This window comes from Cynoglossus semilaevis, chromosome 10 (assembly GCF_000523025.1).
Source record: "Cynoglossus semilaevis isolate Cse_v1.0 chromosome 10, Cse_v1.0, whole genome shotgun sequence".
Taxonomy (NCBI): domain Eukaryota; kingdom Metazoa; phylum Chordata; class Actinopteri; order Pleuronectiformes; family Cynoglossidae; genus Cynoglossus; species Cynoglossus semilaevis.
The window spans coordinates 752,106-765,933 of NC_024316.1; the positions used below are offsets into that span (position 1 = coordinate 752,106).

The following is a 13,828-nucleotide window of genomic DNA, read 5'->3' on the forward strand; positions in this document are numbered from 1 at the left end:
GAGCGTCTACTGTTGTTATTCCCAGAACTGATTATTATTAGGTTATTTGAGGAGTCGGTATCAAACAAGTAGCTCTTTGTATTAGTTAGTACTGTTAAAAGTAGCTCTCATTTTCAAAAAAAAGGTTGGTCTACAGTTTCTGGTAATCCATTTGACAGGCAGTATATATTAGAAAGAAATGGCTAGCTAAATAAACAAAAGATAGCTTGTCCAGTAATAATAAATTGAGATATCAAAACAAAATCCTCAATGAACAGGACACGTCGTCCATTCCTTATTATAGAAGGGACCACCTTAAGGAAAATTTATGGCGACATGTTGCCCTGGAGACCAGGGCAACATGTCGCCATAAATTTTCGACATTTAATTTGTTGTTGTGTCACTGTCATTTAGTTGATAATGAAAAATAAAATAATAATAATAATAATAATTTAGTCTTCACATTTAGCATCGCGATTGCGACGAGCTAGTTTTACACGTGGGAGCCGCAGCTCGGCGCATCTGCGCTCGACAGCGCAGCCTAAGGCGGAGCTAAGTATTGCTTACCGAACCAAGTCCGCTTTCCCAAACGGTTTAATACAGACACATCAAGTGTAAAATATCGATTCATAAAATACTTTATATATATATATATATTAAGTAATCACAAATACATAAATATCTTAAGAAAAATGACAAAAACTAACCTTTAAAATACAAAAATAAAAATGTGACTTTTTTTGTTTGTTCAGATCTGGCTCCGATTTTACTTTTAAACGCAATCCCCCAGGATCCTCTAGACTGGAGTTTAGAAGAAATGAATCTGGAGATGAGAGAGGAGGAAAAGGAGGACGATGTGAAAGAAAGTGAAACACTGGCGTCTTTGGAGGACAACACACTGGAGATGATCGTTGACGATGTTTTCTACAGAAGACATAAGTAAAAAGAGAAATACATTCTAAAAAAAGGTTTATCATCAAATGGTTTTTTTGTTTTTTTTTTGGTTACATCTAAAACAGTGCATGATCTCGTAGTTTCAGCCTATACTGTATCCTTTCAACATTTTCTCATGAAATGTTTAATTCATTTTTTTTTTCCCTGTGTCCCACAGACAAACTCTACAGCTAAGTTTCTGGATTTGTCTTTGCTTCGGACATTTCCTGTTCTTCTTTTGCAACATATTTGTCCAGAGCTTTGGGAGAAGCGTGAAGCAGAGGTGCTAAATTATAGATCCTATAATGCTCTCTTGTTGTGGTATAGCTCGTGTGTATCTTTCTCCTTTCAGACCGGACTGGACTGATTATTCTCTGTGTTTCAGGCTCCCAACTGTTGCCCTGACGTTTAAGGGATTGAAGAGTCCGACGCAGCCGAGGCTTCAGAGAAAACAGACCGCCTCGTCGTAATCTCTGATTTTAAAAGAGCACACAGAAGTTCCTCCAGACATTGCAGTACCGCATTATTTCATCATCAAATCTCGAACTGACATATTAAGAGAGAGAGAAAAAAAAAAGTTTGTGCGTCTGTCCGTGACTTTATTCTACTTTTAAAAAGCTAATTTTGCTGTTATTTGTGGGCGCTTAAATTGGGCTAATTAGGAGCAGGAAGGAACTGTTATAATAAGTCAAGTACATTTAGTCTGTATAGAGTTTATATCAATAATACAACGCAAAGCAAAACAAGCTTCACGAATATGACTGAAATTCAAATTAAATCACATAGTGAACAAGGACTTTAAGGATGGGAGAAAAAAAAAAAACTCCCTTTTTTTCAGGAAGAAATCTCCAGCAGATCTGGGATCAGTGTTGGTGTCTTCCTTGGCAAAGAAAAGGAGACAGCAATTGGGGAAGTAAAGTGGTGAGGAAATGACCTATAACTATAGGTGATCCCAAAATAGCAATAGTTATCACAAAAAAAAGAAGAAAAAATAATGTTAATATTAATACGTCGGGCAAATGTAGAAGTTTATTATCCACATTCATGGTTAGGAAACATTTAATGAAAAAAAATCAATTATGCTCTATCAGTGATGACCACTTTTGACGTAACACCTCTTTAAGTGAAAACAACGCCGTCATTCATTCAGCCTTTCAAGCGTGTCACCGCCTGCAGTGGTTGTTGTTTGTCCAGAAGAGAGGCAAAAAGAGCAGTAACCGCCGTAAAGGCTAGGTCTTATGATAAGTTGTATGAAAGGTTGAACAGTAAAAAGTCACAACTTAGTGGCATAGGATTTCCTTCTCTTTCTGAGTCCTCTGCTCCACAGGAGATCCCTGCTTGGCAATCCTCAATCTCCATTTATTGTTCGACACCAGCCATCACCCAATGACAGGCTAGGATCTGTCTCTTAGTCAACGATCTCTAGCTACATTAACGTTGTGGGAAATCCCTGCGCGCACCCCCCCCCACATGTCATTTTCTTGCCCGTTTCTCCCCACATTTAATTTTTTTAACTCAGTATCGGGTTCTTTTTCAAATGTAGTGAAGTAAAATACTTGAGTCGAAATGTACTTAAGTAAAAGGAAAATTTAACATTTCCGAAACTACACAAAAACATCTCAATAACAGTAACGTGAGTAAATGTTACTTTCCATCTCTGGTAATGTCAACAAATTACATTTATGTTCCGACTAACTGTCGGACTTAGTCCGACTTAGTCCGACAGTTAGTCCTTTCAGAAAGGAACGAAGAAGTGTGTAGTTGCAGTCCGTCACCTTAATTAATTTAATTTGTCTTCTATTGGTTTACGTACAGCTTTTAAGTAAACTTGGTGACTCATTTAACTCTACTTGAGGGTGTCCAGGCTGAGGATGTGGATGATAGTGAGGGAGAAGCAGTAAAGGAGAAAAAGGCCAGGGTTGAGCAGTGAAAGAAAAGTAAGGGGCGGGGGGTGGGGGGGTTGTTCCACTACAGGTGAAAAGGTCCATAACTGTTAGAAAACACTGCAAAGTTCCAGAACAGAGAGCCGTTTCCCATTTGGTCAAGTTACTGAAACATTGCCTGGTTGTCCTAATGCCAAGCAGGTCATGTGACACCGGGCGAGCCCTCGACCAGCTCACGTCAGTGCGCTCGCTTGTGTCCTTCCATGCAAATCATGAGTCTTACAAGCCTGTGTGTTGTTTCCTTCCCCCAAATTTGTTTTCTGTTTTGAACCACTTGATTCAGTGGTCTCGGTTCAGTACGCTCTATGAATCGAAAAAAAAACAAAACGTAATTGTGGATCTGTGTCGTTGATATGCCGATTCATTAAGTATGTGCCTCTCCACACCGAGGCGCTACGTGCAAAACTGGTTTGTGGCAACGTGCCCCAAATTAGTGAGTGAGATTCATCGCGATGCGACACGTGGAAAAATTCATTTACGATTCATAAAGGTTCAAATACGATTTATTTTTCATAACTAAATCACAGGAACACAACCGCTACGTGCAGCAGGAAAAATAAAAGTTGCGCATGCTGCCCGCAGAGATTCTTTAAGGGGCACAGGTGGCATACCACCTTAAAAGATTTTTTTTTAAGGTGACTTGCCCAGATACCTTAAATAATGGGTGGTTTGGTCGTTAATATGTAATGGACTAGGGGTCCTGTTTATTTAGTTAGTAAGCTATTTTTTTTTTAATATACACTCTCCTGCTAAGAACGCAGCACAGAAGATGGATGATTTATTGGATTTATATATATATACATATATGTATATATATATGTATATATATATATACATATATATGTATATATATATACATATATGTATATGTATATATATAAATCCAATAAATCATCCATATATGTATATATATTAACATATATATATATGTGTATGTATATATATGTATATATATATACATATACATATACATATATACACACACATATATGTTGGAATGATATATGTACTGTTTCTGTAATGTCTGTGTATACGTATACAGATTATTCCCGAGTATTCATTCGCCCTTTGGGTGCTGACAAAATATCAAAAACATCAGCAAATAGTCAGATGTCCCCTCTTGACCTTCATGACATTAGTCTGCGCCTAAAAAATTCTGAAGTCACGACAACCCGACTCTGGTGTTGTTAACTTTGTCCCGGACTATTTAAATTAGCGTGACTTTTTCTTCAACTTCAACTTCAACTTTAACTTTGACTCTCTTTTTCTAACACGCTCCCTACTCATGTCTCTCACTCCGCTGTGGAACTTTCCATCAAAGTGTCTGGTTAATGATGAAGCAATCTCATGCATCTTTAAGCACTTGACAGGGATCTTCTCATGTGTTGTTACGCACACACACACACACACACAAACAGGCAACACTTTTTGGCTCCACTTCATCTACTGCTCATTAAAAAACGATAAATAGTCTGGAAACAGCTAAACTCGTTTGGATTATAGAAACAAATGAATTGATTGAAAATTAAAATTTAAAAAATATTTTTAAAAAATAGTTCAAAAAAGATTTTATATTCAAGATTGTTTTTTTTAAAATAATATTTGCAGGAAACACAGTAGAAAAATGTAGTATTTATGTATTCTTTATTCTGTAAGTAGAAAACACTGTAACTGTTCCATGGCAAGAATGACATCTGGAAAAACAACCCAAACCACATTGTCCAGGACACTCGTGTCCCTTGACATATCAGGGGGTGAAAAAAAACAAACAAAAAAAAACAATTCAACAAATACAAGAACAATAATCTGGTAGTTTCTCTGACAGGGTTTGGGTAATCACTGAGATTAAATTACCAATTACAAATTTGATGAGGTGTTTGGTGACTTGTAATATTTGGTGCCCTGGACAGTTCTGTAGGAAAAACAGAAAGAGCCCAAAGCGACACGCACCCCTACACTCCTAGGGGAAATAATCTGAGCTTTTATAATATTTAGCTTTTAAAGAGAAGCAGGAAGAAAGTTAGATTTTGCTTTAAAGTTTAGTTTTAAAATTCATTCCTCGTGATCTTAAACCAATGTCCATAAAAAAACAAATTTAGTTTTAAAATTCATTCCTCGTGATCCTAAACCAATGTCCATAAAAAAAACAATTTAGCTAACATGTTTACTAAATGATGATTATTCCGGAGAATTCCAGCAGTCTCTATCTTAAAAACAAGCTTTGACGTCATCCAAAATAACTGATATGGTGTCAGAATATTTGCTGTACTAAAACAGTACTTACAAAATAACAGCGGAGCTATAGTAATGCTATGCATCTGTTGTTGTAATTATGTTAATGTAGTACCATACCTGTTTGCAGATATACCGTAATTCCCGGACTATAAGCGGCTACTTTTTTCACAACCCTGCGGCTCAAACAATGATGCGGCTAATTTAGGGATTTTTACGGGCTAACGGAGTTCATGACTTTTCTGGTAGGCTACTGTGTGTTATACTAGTAGCGTATGTCTGTCTGTGAATGGCTGTGTGCGTATATGTGCGAGGGGCGTGCGAGAGAGAGAACGGTAGCGAAAGTTGAGAGCAGTTGTCGCCCTGTCATGTTGAAGCGTCAGTTGGTTATACAGGAGCTGTTAAAACGCTGTTTATGTTCTGTTGTGGTCGGAGGGGCTGATAATAAAGACCCCAACTTCCCTGTTTCTGTTTACATCTGCTGCGGACAAGAACAAAGCGAAGGGAGTTAGCCCCGGAGCTACCATTAGCTCCAGAGCTAATGTTAGCTTCGGTAAGCTACGTGTAACCAAAACAAATATCCCATGTTACGGTGGACACCTGCAGCTTATAGAGAAGTGCGGCCTATATATGTACAATTATTTTTTTAAATATTTGTGGATATTCTCAGTCATCCAGATCATCATAATATTATTATTTATTTATTTTAATTTAGTCGGTGCGGCTTATATGCGCTCAAGAGTCTGGAAATTATGGTAACTGCATATTTTTATTAAAGTATAATAGGTAGTGTTACTATACTATATGAACTTTCTTGTTAATTGTGTACGATCACGTCATAGTTACTGTAGTTCACTGTTCCTGAGGTTTAGTCCTGTAGGATAACGGTCCTGAACCCCCGGTCCGTGGACCTGTACCGGTCTGTAGGTCATTTGGTACTGGGCTGCAGTGGGACACAGTGGAAAAAACTAGGGTTTAAAACATCTTTGACCCTAATTTTCGTAAATCTAATTCCAATCCAAAACTCGAACTTCAAAATACAATACCAGAAACAAATACATCGGCGGTCGCAGGAGTTTAAAAATCCAATTATATTACACATTTAACAGTAACTGTTGCAGTGAAATGAACATACAGAAAAAAAAGAATTTCTGCAACTTCAGCAGCACTCCAATTCAGACCTCACCAAAGGTTTATGAAGAAAATCACATTCCAAGAACACCAATTAAATATAACGTGTAACATATGTATTTTTTGGCTATTTCGTTGTATTTAAGTTCACAACATGTTTTCTCTACCTTTAAGCACCTAATTTAAAACACTGACGAAAGAAATGCGTAGTACTTTTTTCGGTTGATTACAATACAGAAGTGAGAATATATGGCATTTTGACAAAAATGAACAGATCTCATGATCAACAAAAGTCGGGGCCAAATTTAAATGTTTATTATTAGTTTTTCAATTTTAAATTAGCATTGTTTTCAAATTAAAGCAATGAGAGATTGAGTTTTTCCAGTCATGTCTCTATCGTCTGTCTGATATACAAAGGCTCAAGTCAGTTGAAATATAGATTTGAGATTTTATTTAAAAAAAAAAAAAAAAAAAAGAGAGAAGCTTTTCTGGGAAACTAGTTTTATGTGTCTATGTAGATATATTTCTCTCTATATATACTGTATAAATGCTGCATTAAAAGACAAAAAATTCACAGACCATACAAGGTGTTCTGGGAGGTAAATTATAGAAAAAACATTAAACATTAATTCTGCTGAATTATCACAATTTTTTTTTTCTGCTAGAAATGTCAAAACTCCAACAAAACAAGTTGAAATATTAGAACAGGCACAACAACTACGGCTCGAGGGCCAGATGTGGCCCATTTGGTCGGTTAATCTGGCCCGCCAAACTAGTCCAAATTACATTATTAAATTATAGTAAATGCCCGCATTTCCCCAATAGATGGCGTAGAAAAAGCTAAAAGCATTTCAGGATTTTAGCATTGAGCATGACTTTTACATGTCATTTCTCTAAGTTACACGAACGCTCCATCTATCTGCTCCCGACCCGGCCCTTTGGGTCAAATTTTAGGACCAGTTGTGGCCCGCGAGTCAAAAAGTTTGCCCATGCCTCGTCTAAATCAACAGTCTCATCATAAAGTGAAGTTATGTACAGATACATTCATCCATGTGATCACATTAAATTAATGTTTATTAATCACCCTTCAACCACTTCCATTTAATTAAAAAAAGGTGAAACATCATCAGCATACATTACACTCAAAACACCCTGGTAAGATTTTTTTGTTTTTTTAACATTTGTTTGTGTTTTGTGAAAAACATTTTAGTGCAAAGGGGAAACAGGATGAACTTCTTTCAGAGGTAGAACTCATGCTACTTTAAGGAATAATGATTTCAGATAACTGTCTAAGAACTGAGGAAACAGGACCAAGAACTAGCTTTGAACTCTTAGCAATATAAGGGTCGTCAAATGGATACGTCGTTAAGTGAGGACCAGCTGTACTTGCTTTCTATTCTCACTCGACTATTAGACATTTTTAATCAACAAAAGAGTGTGTAGCGCTTCTTATTGTCTTATACATGGATAATGTTGAAGGACAGTTGAAGGTTAACACCCCAACACTACTTTCTTGTACATATTGTAAGGCAAAGCAAATCATTTTCCAAGAAATATTATATGTGCGTAGATGTCGGTTCCATAGTGTAGCGGTTAGCACGCCTGCCTTACAATCAGAGAGTAGAGAGTTCTGGGGAATTGATTTCCAGATGGACCACATGCTTGGCGCTTGCTAGCGGCAGCCTCTTAACAGCGTATCCGCTGCTAGCTGTTGTTGCAAATTGTTGTTTCTAATTTTGTGTCGGTAAAAACTAGAGTACTAGTTTCAAAGTTCTGTAAAGGAAATTTAAAATTTCTTCTGAACTAAATATGTTCTTTTTTTACTCTCTGTATCCTATTCACTATTATTTCTTTTCTCGTTTCTTCTGGAGACACCGTTGGGCACATTGAGTGACGTGCTACTGTCATTTTTGTTTCCATTTTCTCCGTCTTCCTCAACATTTACTTTCAGACACTTGTCCTCTGATTCCCTCTCTCGGTGGTAGAAGTAGTTAAAGTTAGAGACAATCACAGGAACTGGCAACGCAATGGTCAGCACACCTGCAATGGCACACAAGGTGCCCACCGCCTTACCTGCCAACGTGATGGGACACATGTCCCCATAGCCCACAGTGGTCATGGTCACCACCGCCCACCAGAAACCATCAGGTATACTGGTGAACTGTGTGCTGGGATCATCTACCTCTGCAAAGTAGATGGCGCTGGAGAAAAGTATGACTCCGATGAAGAGGAAAAAGATGAGCAGCCCAAGCTCACGCATGCTTGCCTTTAGCGTCTGTCCCAGAATCTGCAGACCTTTGGAGTGACGGGAGAGTTTGAAGATGCGAAACACTCGCACGAGACGGACAATTCGAAGAATAGCCAGGGACATGTTCTGTCCTGAGTTAATTTCTGGCGTGGAGACCATTTCTGTGACGACGGTAACAAAATAAGGGATGATGGAGATGATGTCAATGGTGTTCATGATGTTGTGGAAGAACTCCCGCTTGCTTGGACAGGCTAGAAATCGCACACACAGCTCAAAACAAAACCAGGCTATGCAGGAAGTCTCGAGGAAGAAAAAGGGATCGGAGAAGGTTGTCAGTTTTGTTTTGGTTACCACTGTAGACACTGTGGATTTGTTGAACTGTTGCAGAACCGTGGGAACCACGGGGTCGGTATCATCTCTAAACTCTGGGAGCGTTTCCATACAGAAGATAATGATGGATATAACAATAACTATAACTGACACCAAAGCAACACCGCGGGCTGCATTCGAGCTCTCCGGGTGCTCAAAGAGCAACCAAAACTGTCGATGCATCTCGTTGATAGGAAGAGGTACCTCCACATCCTTAATGAATCCTTCATCTTCTCTAAACTGCTCCAAAGCTTCACTCCCAAGTTGATAGAAGACAATCTCGTCAGAAAATACGTCAATTGGAACATTGGCTGGTCGTCTTATCTTTCCACCCGACTGGTAGTAGTACAAGATGCCATCAAAACTGGGTCTGTTACGATCAAAGAAGTATTCGTTCCTCATCGGGTCGAAGAACTCCATCCTCTTTACGGGATCCCCAAGCAGAGTGTCAGGAAACTCGTCCAACGTCTTGAGTTGTGTTTCAAAACGTAGACCAGCAATGTTGATGACAACCTTCTGATCACCTTCTCTGAGTTCTCCTCTGTCTACAAACATATCTTCGCAACACTCCCTGGCAAGCCTGGTGAAGACGGTCTCGCTGTCCTTTGTGCTCTCATTACTTAGCAGGAGTTTCCAGTTAGCTATGATGCTGGAGCAGCTGGGGCGACCCTGTCTACTTGGCATTGGCGGAGATTCAGAAACCACCAGGTTTTGCGTAGAAGGGCTAAGTGTCGAAGAACTGGCCCCCCACATACAGGAGGGCATTGTGTTGTGGAAGGAGGGTGCGGCAGACACCTGATTCGAATGTGCTAGGAAGTTTCCGCCCTGGACATGGTGAACTGAGGGTAGATCCACAGTCAGAGCCGTGGTTTGATCAGCGTAGCCTTGTACCTCGTCCTCAAGGCTGATGTCCAGAGGCTCTAGGCCATCAAAGTTTACCAAGGCCACCTCCATGGCTGCAACTCAGCCAGCCTGAAACTTTGGGACCCCAGGTTAAGACGATCAACCGTGTGAGAAGATGAACAGATGCCGACTACAAGGCAGCAGAAGATTTAGTCTTCAGCAGCTCTGAGAGTATTTTCTCTCTTACACCTGCGGTGTGACAGACAAAGAGTGGGCATCAGTGTCTTTCTGAAGATAAAACGCCTTGTTCTGTTAGCTGACATCTAAAGGTACATGACTTCTTGTTTCTTAGATACTAATCTCTGTGGAAACCAGCCGCGGCAGAAATACAGAGTCAGTGAGGAACAACAATAAGTTGGTACTCTGCTAATGACATAAACTCCAGAACAGTATAATAAAAGCTCAATAATTCAACACCTGCCCCTGCCTACCCTCCTTCGATTAATGTCTTGAAGACGAACTTTGGTATTAAAGAGTCGGGTGGTCTCTGTTATTAGCTTTTTTTCTAGAGATGTCCCATATTAACATTTTGCCAATATCCAATCTGCTGATATTGTCCAAACACTTAATTCCGATTCCGATCTCAACCAAACTATTTTGGGATCACATCACATACAGTATCTCCTGTCGTGGAATTAACACATTACCTGCATTTATTGTGATGGCCCACTAGAGGCATTCATCATAACATTGGGTGTACAAAATAATTTTTTAAAGCTATTCTAGTATATTTGGCGAAAACGGGAATGGTGTTATCGGGTTTTCATTATTGGAGAAAATACCATTAACGATTCCTAGCGATATTACATAAATATGCTAATATCGGGCCAATCGGGCAATGTGAGTTGGCCAATATTATCGGACATCCCTACTTCTTTCTTTCATCTGTTTAAACATAAACAGCAACCTCAGTTAAATAATTTTTTTTTTTGTTTTGTTCCAGATTTATAGAATTGATCATTGAGGAGACCTTTAAAAATAAAACGGTTGAAGGCATTTTCTTTACCTTAGATTCAAGCTGGTACCAAGTGGATGAATATTTATCAATGCATCATAATAAAATTACCTGTAATAGCATTAGCCCATCTACCCTAAACTCGTTCGTTATGGTCTGAAACTAAAGATGAATATTTATCAATGCATCATAATACATTAGAGCTCTATTTAGCTAAAACAAAAATTATAATTACCCTAGTCTGAAACTAAGCATTCAAAGCAAAGTAAAAGAGAGTGTGAGAGAGAGAAAGAGAGAGAGAGAAAGGGTGAGAAGACAGAAAGAGAGGGAGAGAGAGAGAGAGAGCATGTTGTCAAGCACCGATACCTGCAGATGTTTAATTAAGGACTCCTAGGATGAGTCACCCACTGAAATGCCAGCAAAACCAAGTAGCTGAGAGAGAGAGAGAGAGCAAGAGAGCAAGAGAGAGAGAGAGAGAAACAGACATGAAAATTGTTGGCGAGTGAGTGAACACACTCAGACACGGATCAAGCAGTGACGAGCAGCAGCAGCAGGATGACAGTGAAGACTTAGTATGCCTTTGAATCAGTATCAAACAAATGGATAGTTTTAAGGATCGACAAACCTTAGGTCAACACCTGGACTACAACTAAATGATTTATTTTTAGCCAAACTCAATAAGCTACTTAGTAAACCCTTTCTCTGTCCTAGACTGAAAGTTCATAGAGGAAATCAGTGATTGTACCTCACAGCGACACAGGACCTTGGTGGTTACATCTATGGACTTCAATGTGAGCGAATTATTTGCTGTATCTATAATCCTTAGATAACCCAAGAATTAGACGGTTACTTTATTGGCTTCTATTGTTTCGTTAGACCATGGTTGTTTTTTTTTTCTTCATTTAATTTCCTAGATTTGTTTAACTCGAAAAAAAAAGTCTTCTAAGTGTTTTGATTGATTCAGCCATCTATCATTTAATAAAAACAACAACAAATATTGAAATTTTTTGTACTTTTTGTACTAAGCCACAACAACAACAACAACAAAAATCATTGATAGCTGACGATAACACAACCACTACTAGTCCACCGCTGCCTCCTGTGGTCAGTTTGTATGCACAACTACAAATGGAGCAAGGGGACAAAACTAACACGTTTGATTTCAATGATGGAGACAGCATTTGAAAACCAACCCCGCGTGTCGTCGAGTAAAAGCCAATTACTTTCTCTGCGGAGGTTAGCTCAACAGAACCACGTCTACTGCATGCATTTATTCATCTGCTTGGAAACACGGCTTAACAAAAGAAACTTGTTTGGAGATTATGTATGTTTGTTTAAAAAAAAAAAGAGAGACATAGACAGTTCTCAACTTACCTCTCTGAGACCGGCGTTCACGCACTGTGTGTGTGTGTGTGTGCGGACCACAAGTTGCAGCAGCTGCAGGTTGGTGCTGCCTTCACAATCAGGATCAGAATGACTGATCTATCACAGTCTGCAGTGAGTAACTTTACGCCTGGGCAGGAGAAACCAGAGCCAAGGTGGAGACACAAACACACCGGCACGCACGAACACACACACACACACGGATAAATGAGTGACACTAACAAAGTGAAGCTCGAGAAAATAATGTGATACTTAACACCACTCAGTTTCTCTCTCTCTCTCTCTCTCTCTTTGTAAGCGTGTCGCACGCTGATCTATGTAATGATCAATATTCTTTCATGTGGAACAAGGTGATTAGATCACTGGAGATCTCCTTAACTCTCTCTCTCTTTCTCTCTCTCTCTCACACACACACACACAGACACTTGTGTGTGCAGTCTCTGTATCTGATTTATTAACATTATCGCACTGTACATAATTGATGTCCAACAATGACATGAACCTGGTTAACATGGAGGAACAAGTGTTAGCCAGGAGAGAGTCAAAAGTGGCTAAAAAAAAAAGTTGTTGAAAAAAAAAAAAAAATAAAAGTTGATTTCAGTTATTTGAGAAAAACAAAAAAAAAAAGTAAAAAACGTAAGAGCAAATGTTGAGTAAAAATAAATATAGTTTAAGCTCAAATTACATTCCAGGTTCAAGAACCCTGTGCAGCAGGATGACAGTGAAGACTTAGTATACCATTGTTGTCTTGGTACGTTTGTGTTTTCTTTTTCAGAATATACAGATGTATACAATCAAACAAATGGATAGTTTTAAGGATCGACAAACCTTAGGTCAACACCTGGACTACAACTAAATGATTTTTTTTTTTTAGCCAAACTCAATAAGCTACTTAGTAAACCCTTTCTCTGTCCTAGACTGAAAGTTCATAGAGGAAATCAGTGATTGTACCTCACAGCGACACAGGACCTTGGTGGTTACATCTATGGACTTCAATGTGAGCGAATTATTTGCTGTATCTATAATCCTTAGATAACCCAAGAATTAGACGGTTACTTTATTGGCTTCTATTGTTTCGTTAGAACATGGTTGTTTTTTCATTTAATTTTCTAGATTTGTTTAACTCGGAAAAAAAAAGTCTTCTAAGTTTTGCATTTAAAAGTGTTTTGATTGATTCAGCCATCTATCATTTAATAAAAACAACAACAAATATTGAAATTTTTTTTACTTTTTGTACTAAGCCACAACAACAACAACAACAAAAATCATTGATAGCTGACGATAACACAACCACTACTAGTCCACCGCTGCCTCCTGTGGTCAGTTTGTATGCACAACTACAAATGGAGCAAGGGGACAAAACTAACACGTTTGATTTCAATGATGGAGACAGCATTTGAAAACCAACCCCGCGTGTCGTCGAGTAAAAGCCAATTACTTTCTCTGCGGAGGTTAGCTCAACAGAACCACGTCTACTGCATGCATTTATTCATCTGCTTGGAAACCCGGCTTAACAAAAGAAACTTGTTTGGAGATTTTGTATGTTTGTTTAAAAAAAAAAAGAGAGACATAGACAGTTCTCACCTTACCTCTCTGAGACCGGCGTTAACGCAATGTGTGTTTGTGTGTCTACGGCCCCCAAGTTGCAGCAGCTGCAGGTCGGTGCTGCCTTCACAATCAGGGTCAGAATGACTGATCTATCACAGTCTGCAGTGAGTAACTTTACGCCTGGGCAGGAGAAACCAGAGCCAA

The 13,828-nt window shown here is 38.8% G+C and overlaps 2 protein-coding genes across 2 annotated transcripts in view; one reads left to right on the top strand and one right to left on the bottom strand.

Moving 5' to 3' along the window:
• pnpla1 (patatin-like phospholipase domain containing 1) overlaps positions 1-1,894 on the top strand; it is a 5,550-nt gene extending 3,656 nt beyond the window's left edge. The window contains exons 6-8 of the mRNA XM_008317910.3: positions 732-918; positions 1,091-1,195; positions 1,298-1,894. Coding sequence (XP_008316132.1) covers positions 732-918; positions 1,091-1,195; positions 1,298-1,382 — 377 coding nt within the window. The 3' untranslated portion in view covers positions 1,383-1,894. The remainder of the gene's footprint in view (positions 1-731; positions 919-1,090; positions 1,196-1,297) is intronic.
• A 5,010-nt stretch (positions 1,895-6,904) lies between these two features.
• Positions 6,905-9,881, bottom strand: kcna10a (potassium voltage-gated channel, shaker-related subfamily, member 10a). Its single transcript, XM_008317921.3, has one exon. The coding sequence runs from the start codon at positions 9,787-9,789 to the stop codon at positions 8,053-8,055; it is 1,737 nt and encodes a 578-aa protein (XP_008316143.1). The 5' UTR covers positions 9,790-9,881; the 3' UTR covers positions 6,905-8,052.
• Between the last annotated feature and the right edge of the window lie 3,947 nt (positions 9,882-13,828).

Coding starts and splice junctions, on each gene's coding strand:
- kcna10a (XM_008317921.3), bottom strand. CDS start 9,789: ATGGAGGTGGCCTTGGTAAACTTTGATGGCCTAGAGCCTCTGGACATC.